This window comes from Peromyscus maniculatus, chromosome 17 (assembly GCF_049852395.1).
Source record: "Peromyscus maniculatus bairdii isolate BWxNUB_F1_BW_parent chromosome 17, HU_Pman_BW_mat_3.1, whole genome shotgun sequence".
Taxonomy (NCBI): Eukaryota; Metazoa; Chordata; class Mammalia; order Rodentia; family Cricetidae; genus Peromyscus; species Peromyscus maniculatus.
Genome location: NC_134868.1, coordinates 47752321 through 47771356, shown reverse-complemented (window position 1 = coordinate 47771356; position 19036 = coordinate 47752321). Strand labels below are relative to the sequence as shown.

The window sequence follows — 19036 nt, the reverse complement described above, 5'->3', positions numbered from 1 at the left end:
AGTTGCCGTGAGCATCTAAACCACCCTACTTGATCCAACAATTCAGCCAGGAGTATGCCCCTGCCCAGACCCCATATGCACCTCTACAGTCTCTCCGAGCTTGGGGTTTTGTGGCTCCTTGGCTTTCCGTTCGTATTTCCGGACGAATTATTATGGCATGCACATCATCTGTGGGAGGTGGTTTTGGAGTTTAAGTGGGGTTCCAGAAGCTGTTGGGAGTGCTTTTGGGGGATATGCTTTTTGAGTTTTATGACCGTGCATGACAGACCTACAAGAAAAGTGTCCCCCAAACTCAGAGTCCCCGCCCCACGGGGCACTCACCGAGTCCTGATGCCAGCACGCTCCTGAGCATGGCCAAGAGCAGCAGCAGTGGGCACAGCGTGGCGCCCAGCATGGCGCCTCCTGGAGCACCCAGGCAGTTGTAAAGCCGTTGCGTGGGGCACGTGCCCGGGGCCTCCGTGGGCCACGTCTTTGGAGCGCACCCACTCCTGCCCCCCCTCCATCTGCCACCACTCACCTCAGTTCTCACCCTGGTCCCCGCTGCGTGCGGCAAACCCCCGCGCATGCGGAGCTGGAGATGCTTGTGATGGATGGCGCACAGGAGCCAAAGCACAATCTATGTATGTACTCTTTCTAAGGTTGAACTAAGATTTATTTTTGCGATGGGTGGAGAAATTTTTCAAGGAAGAGTAAAATGATTTTCTTATTCTGGGTCTATGCTTCCACAAGCACAATGCTCCTTGGACTCACCACCAGGCTTTCTTCCAACATGGTTCTCTGCTGCACTTTTGGCTAAAATTCATGTAATTTCGTTCTTCTTAGAAACTTACCAGTGCGATTAATTTACTTAGCAATGGCAGATCCCTGATATTCTACAGTGCCTACATGTCAGCCCACCTCCCAGCTGAAACCTCAGTGCGACAGTCACATGCTTCTGAAGGCAGATTCCTGTCAGTCAGCCAACTTTCTTCATCCTCAGAGGTGCTGCCAGACCTATGGCCTTCAACACTGCCTTATTCCTCACCAGGGTAACTGTTAAAATATTTATCCTGAAAAATGAACTTTGTATCTTCTAATGTGTTCTCCTTAAACACAGGCATTGTGCATATTTGGCAAAAGTCGTAACACATAAATTAATAAGACTCCAAATAGTTGTGTATTTAGAAAGTAACAGGAAGACCAAAAAGGAATTTCAAGTATTTTATTTGTTGTAAATGTTTTTATTTTAATATGTATATATACACAAACCAAAATATTATTTTAGAAAACTAATGAAATTCAGTTAATATACCTATTATTAAACTTCTTTATGAAAGATTATGAAAAAATTTAAGTGTTTAAAATTTTAGTGTCAATATCATTTCTTTCAAAGTACAAATTCATTTTAATACAGCTGAGACGGTAACTCACAGATGCCATGATGATGTCTGTAGTTACCTAAGGAGACCACTTCTTCCTTCCTCTCTCCACCCTAGTTTTTATGAAAATATTAGTCAAAAGAGATAAGATCCAGCACACCTTAGTAAATGTAAACATTCTAAATGACTCAATATCAAGCTCTGAAATTCAGATTTGAGTGTTAAAGTGCTCATGAGTTCTCAAGTGGTTTGAATACAATGGCTCACCTGGCGAAGGCATTCTCTATGCTTCGGTTCAATCGACACCTATCTGCTTCGGTCTACCACCTCGTACCGGAAAGAGTGCACTTCAACTACAGCAACACTACCACAATGCTTTACGTGATGGGTAAAGGAAATTTAGTGTTAAATCAATTTCTACCATTCATTAGAGTTGAAAGATCATTAAAAAAAATGGAAGCCAGTAACTGATTTAGTGTTAAATCAATTTTATCATAGTCATTATTCGTGAAAGATCATAAAAAAATGGAAGCCAATAACTGAATACACACCATATTTCAAACTTTCAAATTATATCACGACCTAGTAATTGTGGTTCTTGTGTATTCTTCTTCGGGACATCTGCTTTTTTGTGTATGAGAGAGAGACAGGAGTCTGTATAAATGGCTGTTAATCCATGCAAGATGAAATTGTAGATATTATTGGCAGTTAGTCAGTTTTCCTAGGTTAATACATGTTCAAATGTTCAACCAGAAACTATTAATGAAAACTGAGGTCAAAAAGTCAGGATTACATTTAAGCACATCATGACAAATCTTACACCAATACAGTTAATTTGAGAATCATTACAATAATATGTTCAAAATAACTTAATCCACGTTAAGGGCATTAAACTCGCAAATGACCAAAGAAAACGTTTTAATGATGGGAAGTTAACTCTAAGTCTCCTGGAGTGTCTGTGTGTTCCTGTATTTCTCAACTCCCCACTCCCTTTCTGTGTTAATAAAGCTTGTTTTGTGGTAGTTTGTTTTCATTCATAGTTGGAAGAGAAAGCTTTTCAAGAAAACATCAGGAAAAAAAAAAAAAAAAAGCATTTGCTCAGTTCCCTGAAGACTTCTGAAAAACAAGAACCTAACATCAGGTGAGGGAGCTATATAATGGAGGTGCAGGAGCTGGCCGAGCAGGAACCAGATTTCCCTGAGATGGTATTTTTGGCTGTGGTGGAGGTGGCCTGTAGGAGGAAAAAGAAGTTATCAGTGCGTGGACTGAATGAAATAATGCTGGATTCCTGTCAAGTTCAACACAACAGAACCCTCAACCTCCCTGAGCACAGGCAAGGGCACTTTCTACTCTGTGCTCTGAGATCATTGTCCAGACAGTATTCACTGGCTAATGGGACCCAGTTTTAGACTAGTCTAGGCTAGTCTAACTAGTCTAAAATGGGGAATCACTACGTGTGTGTATGTGTGACGGCTGAGCACTCAGTTCTGAATGGGACATCTATGCACCCCCTCTGTGGTTCAGGGAACACCAAAGAAAAGGCAGAAGAGAGAACCAAAGATCCTGAGAACTGGAGATGTGCTGGGAAACCCTGACTCCTGGCAATGACGTGGATGTTACACCCAAGAATCTGCAGACATGGAGGACGCCCAGACAAGATCTAATTGAGAAAAGGCTCACTAGCATCCCATCACGTACGTGTGTAGGAGGAACCTGTGGGACCTGATCCCCTCCCTGAGGAGCTACAGGAAGCTAAGGGTTACTGGGGGAGGGGCAATCCTGTTCCTCGGCTGTTAAATAGTTTTCATTTTCGTATTGTTTTACTTCTGTCCATTTAAAATTATCTTTAATTAAAAAAATTATGGGTGGATTATGGGTATGGCTGAAGAGAAGGCTCGGCAGTTAAGAACAATTGATGATCTTATAGAAGACTTGGTTTCTGTTCCCAGCATCCATATGGTGGCTCACAACCATTGAAAAGTCCAGTTTGAGGGGATCTGACATCCTCTTCTGGCCTCCATGTGCACCAACACACATAGTGTACACACATACACACATACATCTATACATACATACACATACATATATAAATACATACACACACACATACATACATACACACGTACATATATAAATACATACATACATATATACACACATATATAAATACATACATACATATATACATACATACACACATACATACAGGCAAACACTCATATATATAAAATTAAATAAATAAAAATAAATTTTTTTAAATTATGGGTATCAAACCACTGCTTTGTGTAAAACTAACTCTATGTTCACACACAGGAGTGAAACTCCAGATCCCTCAAACGGTATCCAACCTGACATTTAAACAAGCCATTAGATCTACACACATCCATCTCCAGATGCAGACTCCAAGCTGTGGCCCCCCTCCTCCCTCCCTCCCATGCCACACTAGAGCACTATCTAGAAAATAACTCGGTTCAGGTGTTTTCCTCTTCACCCTCAGTGGGATGGCAGTGCCCTCTTCCCGAATAGTAAGTTACACACGGAGAAACCACTGGCTACGACAATATGACTGGGATGTAAAGGATGTGGGAGTGGGAGGAGCTAGACACATTTCATATGACATAAAGTACAGTAACACATTCCACGTGTCCTTCAAATGTTATGCATTCAGCCTACCACTTCAGTTCTGGTATTTTTAGATTCTGGGATCTGCATTTTTCTGGGTTTTTTTGTTTGTTTGTTTGTTTTGTTTTTTAATTTCCAGTTCTATGGTGAAATCTCAATCTGGACCACTAACATGATCAGAATTATTTAAAGCCCATGTCTGACGATTACTAGAAAATCTCCGATTCTCTTTAGTGGTGTATTATATAGTTTTAGTCACAATTTCTACACTTGTATTCCTGGCTCTTTTGCGTAGAAATCAATCAAGAGTATAGAACATCTCTAGCCCTGGGTCCCCAAAGCCTGGAAAGCCTGTCTTGAGACTTCTCTCTGGGCAGAATTGTAATTCTGCCTCCTCTGCCCTCCTAGTTCCTTGAAAGCACTTCTGAACGCCCTGGTTCCTGACTTGTCACCTGAACGGGTGGAGGAGTGTGTGACAGAAGCGTCCTCCACAAAGCGAGTCGTCTCTGGGTCCGGCTCCGGCCCTGGCACCACAGGCCCTACCTCCTGGGTCTCTTCCTTTCCAGAGGCTCACATCCTCCTGCTCTAGCTTCTCCAGCCAGTCTCTGTGGGGAAGCGGGCACCACCACCGAATCTTCTACCACTCATTATTTTAAGGTCCTTGATCTGAATTTCACACACACCAAAAGCTCTATAGGGTGGCAGTCTGACTCCGTTTTTGTTAAGATTTTTTTCTGATGTTGTACTAATATAACAACATTCATTTAAAAGTTCTTAGAAAGCTTTCCCACAAATTGTGTGCTATTTGAACTTGTTCCGAGCTAAATTACCTAATACCTTGCCCTAAGTCAACTTTAAATGGAAATTGTAAGGCACTGACTCCTGAATTTTAATGTGGCCAAGTCATCTAAACCCATTTCTTCCCGACCTTGATGGAAACTGGGGAGGCTGCTTGGCTGCATAGGTTGGTACTGGAAATCGGTTTGCAGTCATAGGCTGAAAAGAAAAGAAAAGAAAATACAGTTACTGCTAGAGTGTAGTCATAAATCTGTCTTAGGCCTAAGGTTATTTTGTAGAAAAGTAATTAATATACTTATCAGGCTACTTACAATGCTGATATTCAAAACTACTTTGGTTAAAGGAGCCAGGGGTGAGGATCAAAGGCAGAGTACTTTTCTAGCATGCATAAAGCTCCAAGTCTGATCTCTAGGACAGCAGACTGAAAAATATTTTCTTGTTCAACCCATCTTTACTACTAAATGTTACACTTCCTTATTTTAAAGCTGTATTTTCAAATTAAATAACACTGTTATAATGAAATTGAATTAACTAAATACTGCCAATACATTTTAAATAAAATATTCTGAAATTTTATTAGCTTCTAGGCTTCTAGAAGTTACCTAACTGGTAGTATGAATACCAATCACCTATTATCCCTAATATTAGAATTCATGATCCTCTTCCTTGACACGGTGGTGAAATACAGCAAATATGAACTGATCTGCAGCAGAGCTAGATTGTAAAACAAGTCCAATGTCCTGTTTTCAGTCACCTATAGCTTGTGCAGACAGAAACATCAGTTACGAAACATCAGCCATGAACTACAGGCCCAACAGGTACACAAATAACATCCTGTTATATAGAGGCAAATACTCCTTGTTCTCCAGTACACTGAAGATTCTCCACGAGAGAGCATTTGTTCAGCCACAAACCAAGTCTTAACAAACATAAGAATACTGAAATCTCAAGTAGCCTAACCACAATGGCATAGCTAAAATAAATATAAGAGAAATTTCATAAAACTTCAAGGTACACAGAAATTAAACACTATGTTTCTGAACAATCATTGGGTCAAGAAATCAAAAGAGATACAGAAACACCTCTTGAGACAAAATTGTAAACACAAAATTAACAACGCTTGTAAGATCCATCTGAGGGAAATCTAAAAAGAGTTCATAGCAAGCTTAAATCAATAAATACCTACATCTAAAGGAGGACATGCCATTTCAAAAGGAGAAAACTATCAAATAACAACCTAATGCTCTATTATAAAACCTAGAAAAATAAAGATAAACCAATCATAAAAACTGTAAGCAGGAAATTCTATAATGATAAAGTTAGTAGAAGGAAAGAAAAAAATAAAGAGGAGAGGAGAAATACTTGAAATAGTCAAGAAACATTTGTGAAAATGAGGAGTAAGGTTTTGAAAAGATAAAAATCAAAATACTATTATCTAGACATGATAGTCAATACTTTCAGCTTGACGGGATCTAAAATTACCGCAGCGATGAGCCTCCGGCACACTTGTGAGGGATTAGCTTGATTAACTGGAGTTGGAAGACCCACCACGACGGAGGGTGGCACCATTCTTTGGGTTTGGGTTGTAGGCTGCTTCAAAAGGGGAAGAGCTCACACTGCTCTCCTCTTCCGGACTGTCTCGAGACCCAGCTGCCTTTGCTTCCCTAACACAAAGGACTGTGCACCCTTGAACAGTGAGCCAAAATGAGCCTTCCTGTCTGTAAGCTGCTTTGTCAGGGTTCTTTATTATAGCAAAAGGAAAAGTAACTGATACACTAGACTATCAGAAAGAGAAAGGATGGCAGATTCAGAACTGGAAGAGGAGGCATTATAATCCAAAATGCAGCCAAACAAACGATGCTTTAAGCTGCTGCTGTGAACAACAAACTGAGTAAACTAGAAAACAAATACATGTCTAGAAACATACAACCTATCACTAGTGACTGGTGAATAAATAAAAAATCTAAACAGATGATTCACAAGTAAGATTTGGATCAGCAAGAACTCACAGCTAAATGCTCATACAACCCAAGGCAACCTACAATGTCAATGCAATCCCTGTCAAAATTCCAGAGAAGTGACGTGGAGTGTGTGAGTGACATGTGTGCAGATGTGCACACCACAGTATATATGTGGAAGTCAGAGGGCATCCTTGGGTACCAGTCCTTACCAACCTCCCTTTTTGACCCAGTCTCTGTTGTTCATGCTGGGTACACCAGACTAGCTGGCCCAAGCGCTTCTGGGGTTTCTGTCTGCACCTCCGGTTTCACTTGGGAACATGGAGATTACAGAGGTGTGCTGTCATGCCCAGCTTTACATGGGTCCAAGGGATTCAAACACAGGTCCCCAAAACTTTGAAAGCAAGCCCTTTACCCGCTGAACCGTTTCTCTGGCTAGGGCAATGGTATTTTCTTAAAAGATATTTTATATGTATGTTTTGCCTGAGTGAATGTAAGTGCACCCTGTGCATGCCTGGTGCCTGAGGAGGCCAGAAGCAGGATCCCCTGGAACTGGAACTCTGGGTGGTTGTGAGCTGCCATGAGGGTGTTGGAACTGAACCCAGGTCCTCTGCAAGAGCAGCCAATGCTCTTAACTTCTGAGCCGTCTCTCCAGCCCCCCAGGTCAACTAATGTTTGGCAGAAGTGCTAAGAAAACACACTGGAGACACCACAGTCTTTTCCCACTCAAGTTATGATTACAGAGGAGTAAACGTTTTCCAACGAACAGAGCGACTAGATTACGATGGCATATTGTACATTTTGAATAACTCTACAAAAAGGGCCTGGTGGCACAAGTGTGCAATCTCAGATACCCAGGAAGCTGAACAGGAGAACTGTAAGTTCAAGGTCAACTTGGGAAACTTGAGAAAAACCCTGTGTCAAAGGGGAAGGGCAGGTAAGACGGCTCAGCGCCCTCTGCTGCCTCCACACTACCTTCTCAAACAGCTAGCAACTCTTTAAGGTCTTTGTATTTACTATTTTACTTCATGTAAAATCACTTATGTGTATGACTATTTTGCCTGCACATTAGTGGACCCCTGGAACTGGGGTTATAGGTAGTTGTAACCACCATGTAAGTGCTAGGAATCGAACTTGGGTCCTCCAGAAGAGCAACAAGTCATCTCTCCGGCTCCAAGAATCATTTCTTTGTGGTATAAACACTCAAAACTCTTTCCTTTTGAGGTTCTTTTTTTCTTGCTTACTTGGTTGGCCAGGGCTGGAGGCAACTGAAGTGTCCACCGATGAATGGACGAAGAGTGTATCTTGATTTAATGAAACCTACATGCTCGTGTCCCAGCTGGTAGTACTATTTGGGGAAGGGCCAGAAACAGTTTTGTGAAACTTACAGCTTCTCTAGATGGGCCGACTGGAGGAACATGCTGAGGACCCCCAAGCTGTCGAGAGCCGCTTGGGCCCCCAGGCTGTCTAGAGACGCCTGGACCTCCAGGCTGTCTAGAGACGCCTGGACCTCCAGGCTGTCTAGAGATGCCTGGGCCCCCAGGCTGCCGAGAGACGCCTGGACCTCCAGGTTGTCTAGAGACACTTGGACCACCAGACTGTCGAGAGACGCTTGCCTGACTTCTGCCATCTGATCTGAAAGACATGATGACTCGGAGTTAATTCATGAGAACATCTGTACAGGACACACGACACATAGCTTCAATTTTCCCAATGCAAAAATAACACTGTTGGTGATGGTGGTCGTGATCAGAGAGGATGCTGAGGCCTCCACGGTATTTTTAATGGCATTCACACAAATCACGTCCTTGTGGGACAAGAAGAGATTCCTAAGCCCATTTCAGAATTCAAGAACCTGAAATTCTAAGAATCTATGAAATTCAATCAACGGGGTCAGTGCTCTCTAGCTTTTCTCCTCAATTTTTCTTAAAAATCAGAGAAAATTAAAATCAAATTCTGAGGTCGCATGCACATGTGAAGCCGTCACCCTAAAACTCAGCAAGTTCAGTGGCTGGAACCATACCAGCTAAGTGATCGCCCCTCTGAGGGGCCCGAGAGCCTGCCAGGCAGGGATGCTTGGAGACTGCTCTGCTATGTGACTAAAACTGCAGACTGAGGCACAGAAGTCTGCAGGGAACTGTGATGGCCAGTGGGGGTTGGGGAACAGAACACTTCCAACTCCGAAGCTCCTCCTATCAGCACACTGCAGGAAAGTGTAACACAGTATGCGGCAAAGAGGGCCCTAAAGTCTACACGGACACCTGGAGTCATTATCAGAGCTGTATGAGAACTGCAAGCCCATACTGGGCTTGGCTGATACTTCCTCATTTAACCTTTAAAACCCCTACAAAATAAGCAATAGTATTATCCTCATTTTATAATGAGGAAGTAAGCCCAGACTGAAAGAGTTATGTCAATTACTGACAGAAGATCTGAACTCATATCTGGTCATAATGCCCTTGCTAACATATGCTAAATACTGATTCAATGCTTTAGAAGTGACTTTGGATGGGAATGTTTATGCAAGGTCAACATACGGACTGAAAAGCATCAGCTGTCTGAATTATAAAAACCTTAACTTTTCCCCACCAAAACTTATTTCTTAAATTCTGTTTTCAAAACCGAGAGTTGAAAGTTCCTTCCTAAGAACTGATACATGAAAGGAAGAAGACATGGAAGTTTCCCACACGTCTTATTTTTATCCTGTGTTTTATCTCTGGTTAGAAAACCTCAATCAAGTGTCAAGCCCTCAATTTTACTTGCAACTATCAGAAACCAGTGTAAGGCGCAATGAGCCCTAAGGACCACTGTTAACAGCATCCAGATTGCTCGTACAGCCCTGCCCCTGCCTGGCCTACGAGGTGGTTTACACACCAGTCTTTCTTCTTTTCTCTTCTTTAATTTGTGTGGGTACGTGTGTATGCTTGTGTGTGTAAGAGAGAGACTGTGTGTGTGTGAGTAATAAGGTCTCCATAGATAGTCCAGACCAGCCTTGAACTCACGGCCCTCCTGCCTCAGCCTCCCAAGTGTTTAGACCACAAGCCCACGCCAGCAGGGCGGGTCCCCCACCATCTTCACCCATGTTGATCACGATATCAAAAGAACAGCACGATATCACAGAACCCCACCTCTAAAAGATTACTGAGTTCTACGAGAGATCATGAACAATGACTTTAAATCACTTAGTACACATTAAGGAGGAAAAGCTAAGTACTCGTACGCTTGTGACCTCTTCTTCCTGAAGAAGGTTTTCCGAAGGTCATTTCTCTTGACAAAGAGGAAAATGGCGACTCCAGCAAGGGGGACGACCAGGAAGAAGAACACCAGAAGTCCATCCCTCAGTGCCGTGCTCTTTGCTGGAAAGACAACATGCATACCAATGGGCAATTACATTAGACGTCAGTCAGTGCTCTCCACCCAGGATGGCCCGGGCAATTGTACATGTTTCACATCAGCGTTTTTCTTATTTAATCTTCTAGTGTTTCCTCATACAAACCTAAGAAAGGACAAAACACATCTCCCGGCATCCCTCTGTCACACAGGCACCACTGGCCATCACTTCTTCACCTGCTCCCATCTGTCTACACCACACACAGAGCCTTCCCTGCTCTCAATCCAGCCACATAAACAGAGGGGGAGTTCTGATATGTGCTGCTATTTGGTCAACACTGCAGTACTGAAGAAATGTTACAACATGGCTCTTAAGCCAGGGCTTATGTACTCCGGCATGACTACAGAATAATTTTCCCCGGAGAAGATCTGTTCTATGTCAGGGAAATGCATTCATCCTTTCTTAGATGTGTTATAGAGCTGTCCTCCACAGTAATGGTTAAAATTTGGTACATTCCCAAGCGATATATAAAAATTTTCCATAGCCCGTACAAGGCCAAAATTCTGGCTTTTTTCCCAATATGGTAGGTTTAAAAAAAAATAGTGATATCATATGTGATTTAAAATTACATTTTTATACTGAGTTGAACATTTTTCCATGTTTTATACTGAATATTTGGTCTTCTTCTTTTCCATGTCTTCAAGCTCTTTATATATCACAGATTTAGCTTTATCTACAATATGACATGGAAATTCGCCTGTGGTATTATAGATCTTTCCAGATGCAAATGACAAGATAAAATTGACAAACCCTTAGACAAATCAAAAGAGAGAGAGAAATCAATAAAATTCAAGTTGGAAAGGAAATATTACAACAGATATCACTGAAATCCAGAAAATTACTAGAGAAGTTTTTACAAGTCCAATAAACGAGGAAATCTACAAGATATTGTTAAGTATTTAGACACACTCACCTCTCCCAATTAAACCAAGAGGATATTAAGATCTACTAAGTCAACAACCACTGACCCTGCTGCTGTAACAGAGAGTCTTTCAACAATGAATGAAATGACTAGGCACAGGTAGACTCACGGCTCAGTGCTCCAGACATTTAAAGACAAACTGACATTGGTTCCCTCAAACTGTTCCATGCGTTAGAAAGGGAGGGAATCTCCCAACAGCAATCCTCAAAGCCAGTGTGACTCTTGTTCAGACTATAATAAAGATGCATCAACAAAGAAAAGGAGAGAGATGGGGGAGGGGAACTACAGATGAACATTCTTCATAGAAACAGATACAAAATCCTCAATAAAATACTTGAAAATCAAATTGTAAAACATACCTTAAAAAAATTATACACTATCAGTAAGATGGTTTCATCCCGGGCTACAAAGATGGCTCAACGTACGGTGTAAATATGAAGAAAATGTCAGCACACAAGCAGAAAACCATAGGGTCATCTCAAGACACAGAGAAAGCCTGAGATGAAATTCAACACCCCCTCATGAGAAACACTGCATAAACTATGTGTGGAAGACCCTGGACATAACAAACGATACACTGACCGCAGCCAGGATTATTAAAGAGGAAAACCAGAAATCATCTCCTCTAGAATCAGCACCGTGACAAAGGTGCCCACTCAACCTCCGGCCTTCTTGTTTATTGTGGTACTGAAGACTTGCAAGAGAAACCAGTCAAGAAACAGAAATAAAAATCACTAAGAGGAACGGAAGAAGTTCAACTACTCCTGTGTGCAGGTGTGATTATCTATACCACAAACTCCCAAAGATGCCACCATATACTCTTAGAACTGATTTTTTTTAATTTAGCTGGACCATTATATACTTTTAAGTGAAAATCCAATACATGGAAAACAAACAAACAAATAAACAACAACAACAAAAAACTACACCAGAGTAAGGGAAATGATCCCATTCATAGTAGCCCCAACACAAAACAAACAACAAGAATCAAGGCATAGAACTAACCAAGAAGGTAAAAACCTCTGCAATGAAAATGACGAAACGAAGAAAGTGAAAACAGACACCCCACGTGCTCACGGGCTGTTAAAATAACCTATTACCAAAGCCACCTGAGGCTCAATCGCAGCGCCACCCTTCACAGGAACAGAAAAACATCTGAAAACTCATTTGTCAACACAACAGGCCTCAAACAGGCAAAGCCATTCTAAGCAAAATGAGCAGTGCGTCACAGGTACTCAATTTCAAAATACCCATAGTAACAAAAACTCTGTAATGTTGGCATGACAACGGGCACATCAGCTAACCGGGGGTCACAAAGTAAACCCACACAGAGAGAATGAACTGAATCCGGATGGAGGAGACAGACAGCCACTTCGGCAAACAGGGTGGGAAAGTGGATGTTTGCACACACACCCTGTCCCTGGATTCTACCAGACAACTCACAAAGGATCAGGGGCTTCATGTAAGACCCGGCTCTGTGAGGTGACTAGAGGGAAACACAGGAAGGGAGAACTCCAAGATACTAGCATGGAGATGTCCTCATTAGTCAGGAGTCCGTAACTCGGGAAATAAAAGTACGAACTAATCAGTAGGATTGCGTCAGTAGAAAGCCTCTACGTAACACAGAACGTAGGCAGACTGCAGAACGCATGACGAGGACGGACAGGCTCAAATACTGAACATGAAAACAGCAATCCCATCCATGAATGGGCAGATGAACTAAAACCCTTTTCAAGAGTCACTGGGAAAGTACAAATCAAAACTCCCCTAAGATTCCGCCTCACCCCAGTCACAACGATGACTCAGAGGAGACATGGAATGCTCCTGGGGATGAAGGACAGGAAAAGGACACCGTAAGCTGCGGGTGGAAATCTTCTTAAAAGCCTCGAATCAGAGTAAGTAGGCAATCAAGCTGCACTCCTCCTAAGGATATATCCAAAAGAACCGAGGTCATAGCAGAGATACATGTATATCCATGTTTACTGTGGCATTATTCACAAGGTCCAGAGCAGGCCCTGTCTTAAATGACAGTGCCACTGATAGTGTCCTAAATGACAGCAGAACCCTGACCAGGGAAAAACAGAAGGATTGCTACTGAGCAAACAGAAATCTTAAGTCAGCATTCCTCAGAAATCTCACGAAGTGAGTTTCTGTTTGTCAGGAAAGGCCATTATTTCCCCTATCTGCCATCTACAGTCAACGACCTCCAGCAAAGAGCATCTATGTCCCCATTAACCCAGACAAGTCTGCAACAGATCAAAGTCCCCATACTAACTCCCAGGCTGTTCTGGCCCACACACCTCACCTCTAGCTGGTCTAACTCCCAGGCTGTTCTGGTTCGTACCTGCTTACCGCTGCCCCCCCCCCCACACACACACATACTACCTGTCCCCTTAAAACTGGTGAGGCTTTTCCCACCCATTGTTATCCTCTGCACTCAAGAGACAACCTGGAAGTGTGATCCCCCAACAGACCTTTCTTTCTTCCCACAGAGTAGTCTAGTTCGGTGGTTTCACTGTGTTAAGATATAGAACCAACTTAAGTGCCTGTCAGTGAATAAATAAATATAATTATATAAATATAAACAATGGAGTATTATTCAGCCATAAAGAAAAAAAGAAATTTTGTCAGCCGGGCGGTGGTGGCGCACGCCTTTAATCCCAGCACTCGGGAGGCAGAGCCAGGCGGATCTCTGTGAGTTCGAGGCCAGCCTGGGCTACCAAGTGAGCTCCAGGAAAGGCGCAAAGCTACGCAGAGAAACCCTGTCTCGAAAAACCAAAAAAAAAAAAAAAAAAAAGAAATTTTGTCATTTGTAAGAAAATAAAATTAGGGGCCAGAGAAATGGCTCAGTGGTTAAGAGCACTGGCTGCTCTTCTGGAGGACCTAGGTTCAATTCCCTGCATCCACACAGCAGCTCACAACTGTGGCTCCAGTTCACACAGACATACACGGAGACAAAAACACCAATGCATATAAAATAAAAATAAATAATTTTTTTAAAAAAGGAAAAGAAAATTAGAAATCATTTGTGTTCATCAAAATAAGGCAAACAGAAAAACTAGCTTCAAATGTTTTATCTCATACATAGACCATGTTTTTTAAAAAGCTAATGTTCTGAGAGCAGATGAGAAAAAATAAATGAAAAGAAAATGGAATGAGGCGAGGAAGAGGGCAGAGTAAGAAAGGGCAGTCAGGAGACAAGATATTAAATGCAAGCAAAGCCTGCAATACGCACGGTTGGAGACGTCACGGTGACACTCATTAATATGTAACCACTACCTACTACTAATAAAAAAATCAATCAGTCACTTCCTTGTTAGTGTAGTGGTGAGCAGTAGTGGTGAGCATCCCTGCCTGTCCCCAACAGGGGGAGCATCCTTCTTTGAGTCAGAGAGATGAGTCACTGAGCAAAAGCATGCTTCCTGCCACACCTGACGACCCGAGTTGGATTCCAGGTACCCACACAGTGGGAAAACCTACTCAAACATGTCGTTTTTTCTGACCTTCACCCTCACATGGTATGGCACATAGCACACAGACACACAGACAAAATGACATGAAATAGATTTTAATTTTCAAAAAGGGCCGGGGAGGTGGGTCAGCAGGGAGAGAAATTTACATCAAGCCTGACAACCGAGTTCAATCCCCAGGATGCACATACTGAAAGGAGAGAGTTTCCACACATGTGCCACGCATGTGTGCACGCATGCACACTCAGGTGCATACATGCTAAATAAAAATAAAAACTTTTAATTAAAAAAAATCTACATAAATGTTAAAAATAAAATACATACACAAAGCATATATTAGATGAAGGATTTGTATTCATAATATACAAGGAACTGTTAAATTTGAAAGAGGAAAAATGTTTGGGAAAAACATTGAACAGAGACATCAATGAATAAGATGTGTTACTGAAAACATGCATGTGAAAAGATGTTCCACATCCTTAGTAATCTCAAAGCATAACAGCATCACCATGTGTGTCGAGAATGGCTTCGGTGGCAAACACTGGCCCTAACTAATGTTAGAGAGGCCTACAGCCCCTCAGGGGACACAGACAGTACCCAGCACCAACCACACGCACACACCTATGACAAAGTCTACTTACACAACGGCATAGTGAGAGGCCAACAGTAATGAGTAGCAAAGCAGAACCGTTATAATGTACTGCCATAAGTATTACATGAATGTGGTTTTTTCTTTCCAAAACATCTCACTGTCTGTGCTCACTCTACCTCTTGTGACGGTGTGTGAGATGATGTCATGTCTTTTTGTTGAGGATGTGAGGTTAACAGCGACACGCACCTGACAGTGAGTCAGAGCAGGACCAACTACTTTGAGTGACCCTGGATAAATGAACCACAGAGATTTTCCAAACAGCCTTTGGTCATGAGCCACAGCTGCAGACAGTGTTGGACTCCTGCAGCCACTTTGGGAAGATCTGGCAATTTCTGGCAACACTAAACATGCACCTATGAGCCAGTTACTCCACTAAGTGTTTGCCCAAGAAAAGAAAGCGAGAAGCTCATTTTCTAGCAAAAAGGGGACCTGTAAGGCCCTGGCCCCCGTTTTGGGTAACTGTTGCCTTGCTTGCTGACCTTGACCTTGATGTCCTCCCTATGCTAATTCCCTGCTGGGTTCTACCCTCCTGAATGCTTAAGGGAAGTTCCTTGTCTGTGTATCCCGCATAATGGGCCTTAACAGTTTAGATGCAAGATTGTAAAACATCAGTAGCAAACTTCTGCCCTCTGGGGTTCTCCCACTGTGCTGTAAGCCTGTATTTAAGACCTCCTCCCTCCTTCAATAAACGGCATTTGGCAAAAAAAAAAAAAAAAAAAAAAAAAAAAAAAAAAAAAAAAAAAAAAAAACTTATCTTGATTTTAAACATTTGTGATATTAAGTTACTGTGAATATAAGTTATATATTACTAGAGAATAAAATGAAGCCTTTCAAACCTAAAAAAAAAAAGAAGAAGAAAAGAAAGCTTATCTTCTCCCCAGGAAAATAAAAATGAGATGTTCTTAAAAAGCAATCACAGTGGCATGTGGTTGTGTAGCGGTACCAGGAGAACAGAGGAGGAGCAGACTCGCTGAGATTGGGGCAGGTAGGGAACACACCTACCAGAAATAAAAAACTACAGCGTGAGTAACAATGGGCCCAGGGGTAATGAAGGAATCACTTCTTGCCGGAGCACAGTGATGTGTGGCTGGAAGGGAAGCTGAGGGGATCCATGCTGGGCACATCTGTGTCATGCTAAAGACCTTGGGCCCATCCTAACCACTATGGGGGGGCTCTGAGCTGAGAGCAGGACACATAACAAGAGCTGCAAGGAGAGCACTGGAGACCTCTGGTGTGATCTGGGCATGCACAGCAGTAAGCAAGGTGACAGGAGAGCTAGAGAAGCGCTAGTCTCTAAGGACAGGCAAAAACCTGAAAGGAAAGGGTTTACTAAACTAAAACCCCAGAAATGTCTGCAAGCAAAGCAGGAAGCAGAATGAACGCAACTTCAACGCGCAGCAGCGGATGAGGCGAGTGAAGAAAGGGACGAGGATGCCAGCTCGTCCTCATCCTCCTCAGGGCAGCGGCAGGCCACACCAACGCCCTTCAGTGTTACTTGCCGTTGTACGTCGGCCCGCTGTCCACACTTCCTCCATAGCCTTTAGTTTCACAGTGTGGGGGAGCCCAGCCATTTTCACAGTGACAGTTCTTATTGCTGTTACACACCTTTAAAACAAGCAAAATAGCACGGGTTAATTGTGAGTGTGCTCTGAATCAACTACGGAATGGCAACTAAGAAGAATAAATTCATACAAACTCATTACCCGCCCCCACCCACCACCACCAGACAGGCTCTCACTGTGCAGCGCTGGCTAGATTGGAACCCACGCCGTGGACATGCACCACCACACCCAGCAAGTGAGTGTGTGTGTGTGTGTGTGTGTGTGTGTGTGTGTGTGTTCAATGAAACATTTGCCAACAAATTCTCCCAAGATCTACCTAGAAACTGTGGGAATTCTCATCTAATCCTCATTGGGACTGTCACCTCAGCACTCCCACTAGGAACAAACCAAAAGGAACAACGCTTACCCCATGGCCGTGACATTTTTCCTGAATGTCACAGTCATAATTCAGGACAGAAGCATTTACACACTGGAAATTCCTACAAATCTGAAAAAATAAACAAAGAATTAAGTGATATACAGAAAAACTGGACACATTAAAAAGAATACCAAGGTCAGGCAATGGTGGCACATGCCTTTAATGCCAGCACTTGGGAGGCAGAGGCAGGCGGATCTCTGTGGGTTCGAGGCCAGCCTGGTTTACAGAGTGAGTTCCAGGATAGGTACCAAAACTACACAGAAAAACCCTGTCTCAAAAAACAAAACAAACTAATATCAGGGGGGAAAGATCAGCATCATGATTATTTCACTGAGGGATTCTTATTTTTAATTTCTTATATTTTGATTTGGGGTGTGTGTGTGTGTGTGTGTGTGTATGTGTGTGTGTGTGTGTGTGTATGCACACGTGCATGTGAATGCCAACATGCATACAGGTATGGGAAAGCCCATGTGAATATTTGTACAAATGCATAACAATGTGTGTGTGTGTGTGTGTGTGTGTGTGTGTGTGTGTGTGTGTAAGTCAAGGGACAACTGGCTGGTTCTGTCCCGAGGATGGAGTTCAGGTCATCAGGCTGACAGCAGGCGTCTTTACCCACTGAGTTATCTTGCTTGCTGGACCCATCTTTGGGGAATTCTTCAAACTTTCAAGGCATGGTTAATTCCAATATTATATACATTTTAATGTAGAAAATGAGTGAAATTAACTAAGTAACATAGAACTAATGATTAAAAAGACAAAGATTATACGAAGGCCAAAAAGAATGATTAAATTCTAGTCTATCTTTTGATATGAGTATAGAAATGAAGACCTTAGGAAAATATTCAAAGGAATATTTGGAATAAAGGAAAAATACAAAGGAATATTTTTCAAATCAAAGGAAACCACATGCTGAGTATGATAGTACACATCTATAACCCCAACGCTTGGAGGACTGAGGCAGGAGGACCATGAGTTTGGCCATGAGGTCAAACCAGGCTCTACTGTGAAACCCTTTCTCAAAAAAAAAAAAAAAAAAAAATGGCATGGAGGGTTACTGGTAAACCTAGAAATAGCTCTATTTAAAAAATTTAAAAATAGGCCAGCTGGCGGTAGCGCACACCGTTAATCCCAGCACTCAGGAGGCAGAGGCAGGCGGATCTCTGTGAGTTCGAGGCCAGCCTGGTCTACTGAGTGAGATCCAGGAAAGGCACCAAAGCTACACGGTGAAACCCTGCCTTGAAAAACAAACAAACAAAAAATAAAAAATAAATAAATAGGGGCTGGAGAGATGGCTCAGAGGTTAAGAGCACTGACTGTTCTTCCAGAAGTCCTGAGTTCAATTCCCAGCAACCACATGGTGGCTCACAACCATCTGTAATGAGATCTGGTGCCCTCTTCTGGTCTGCAGTCGTACATGCTGTATACATAATAAATAAATAAATCTTTTTTAAAAATTAAATAAATAGATAAATAAAAGAATACTTTATTTTATAATAAAAGCTATCTTTTTTAATATCATGACTAATAATAAAGTGATAGAGGAATTTCTAGGACAAATGGGAAATAAATCATTATAATTTTATAAGGTCTAGAATGTCTAGCTCATAACAAATATAAAAATAGACAAAAAGTCCAAAATACTGAAATAGATTTCAAAAAGAATTATCTCTGAAAATATTGTATTACATAGTATAGTAAAATATCAAGCTACTTTTACTATTCTAAAAAAAAAAAATACCCAAGGGGCTTGAGAGGTGCCTCCATGGTTAAGAGCCCTGGCCACTCTTCCAGAGGATACAGGTTCAATTCCCAGCTCCTACATGAGAGCTCACAACAGTAGGTAATTCCAATCCTTTCTAACCCTGAAGCCACCAGGCATCCA

The 19036-nt window shown here is 42.2% G+C and overlaps 2 protein-coding genes across 11 annotated transcripts in view; both read right to left on the bottom strand.

The window, feature by feature from the left end:
• The window catches only part of Adam32 (ADAM metallopeptidase domain 32), a 94978-nt gene extending 94456 nt beyond the window's left edge, over positions 1-522 (bottom strand). The window contains exon 1 of one of the 2 annotated variants that reach the window (XM_006982962.4): positions 322-522. In XM_006982962.4, the coding sequence (XP_006983024.1) occupies positions 322-394 (73 nt within the window). In that variant the 5' untranslated portion in view covers positions 395-522. The remainder of the gene's footprint in view (positions 1-321) is intronic. The other variant, XM_076553805.1, reaches the window with a different exon arrangement.
• Positions 523-1829: 1307 nt separating this feature from the next.
• The window catches only part of Adam9 (ADAM metallopeptidase domain 9), a 79953-nt gene continuing 62746 nt past the window's right edge, over positions 1830-19036 (bottom strand). The window contains exons 17-23 of one of the 9 annotated variants that reach the window (XM_076553799.1): positions 17140-17220; positions 16671-16776; positions 9951-10092; positions 8301-8371; positions 8125-8246; positions 4909-4976; positions 1830-2589 (exon numbers count right to left, since the gene is read on the bottom strand). In XM_076553799.1, coding sequence (XP_076409914.1) covers positions 2496-2589; positions 4909-4976; positions 8125-8246; positions 8301-8371; positions 9951-10092; positions 16671-16776; positions 17140-17220 — 684 coding nt within the window. In that variant the 3' untranslated portion in view covers positions 1830-2495. Of the gene's footprint in view, positions 2590-4908; positions 4977-8124; positions 8372-9950; positions 10093-16670; positions 16777-17139; positions 17221-19036 lie in introns of all 9 variants that reach the window. The other 8 variants (XM_076553802.1, XM_076553800.1, XM_076553803.1 and 5 more) reach the window with 8 other exon arrangements.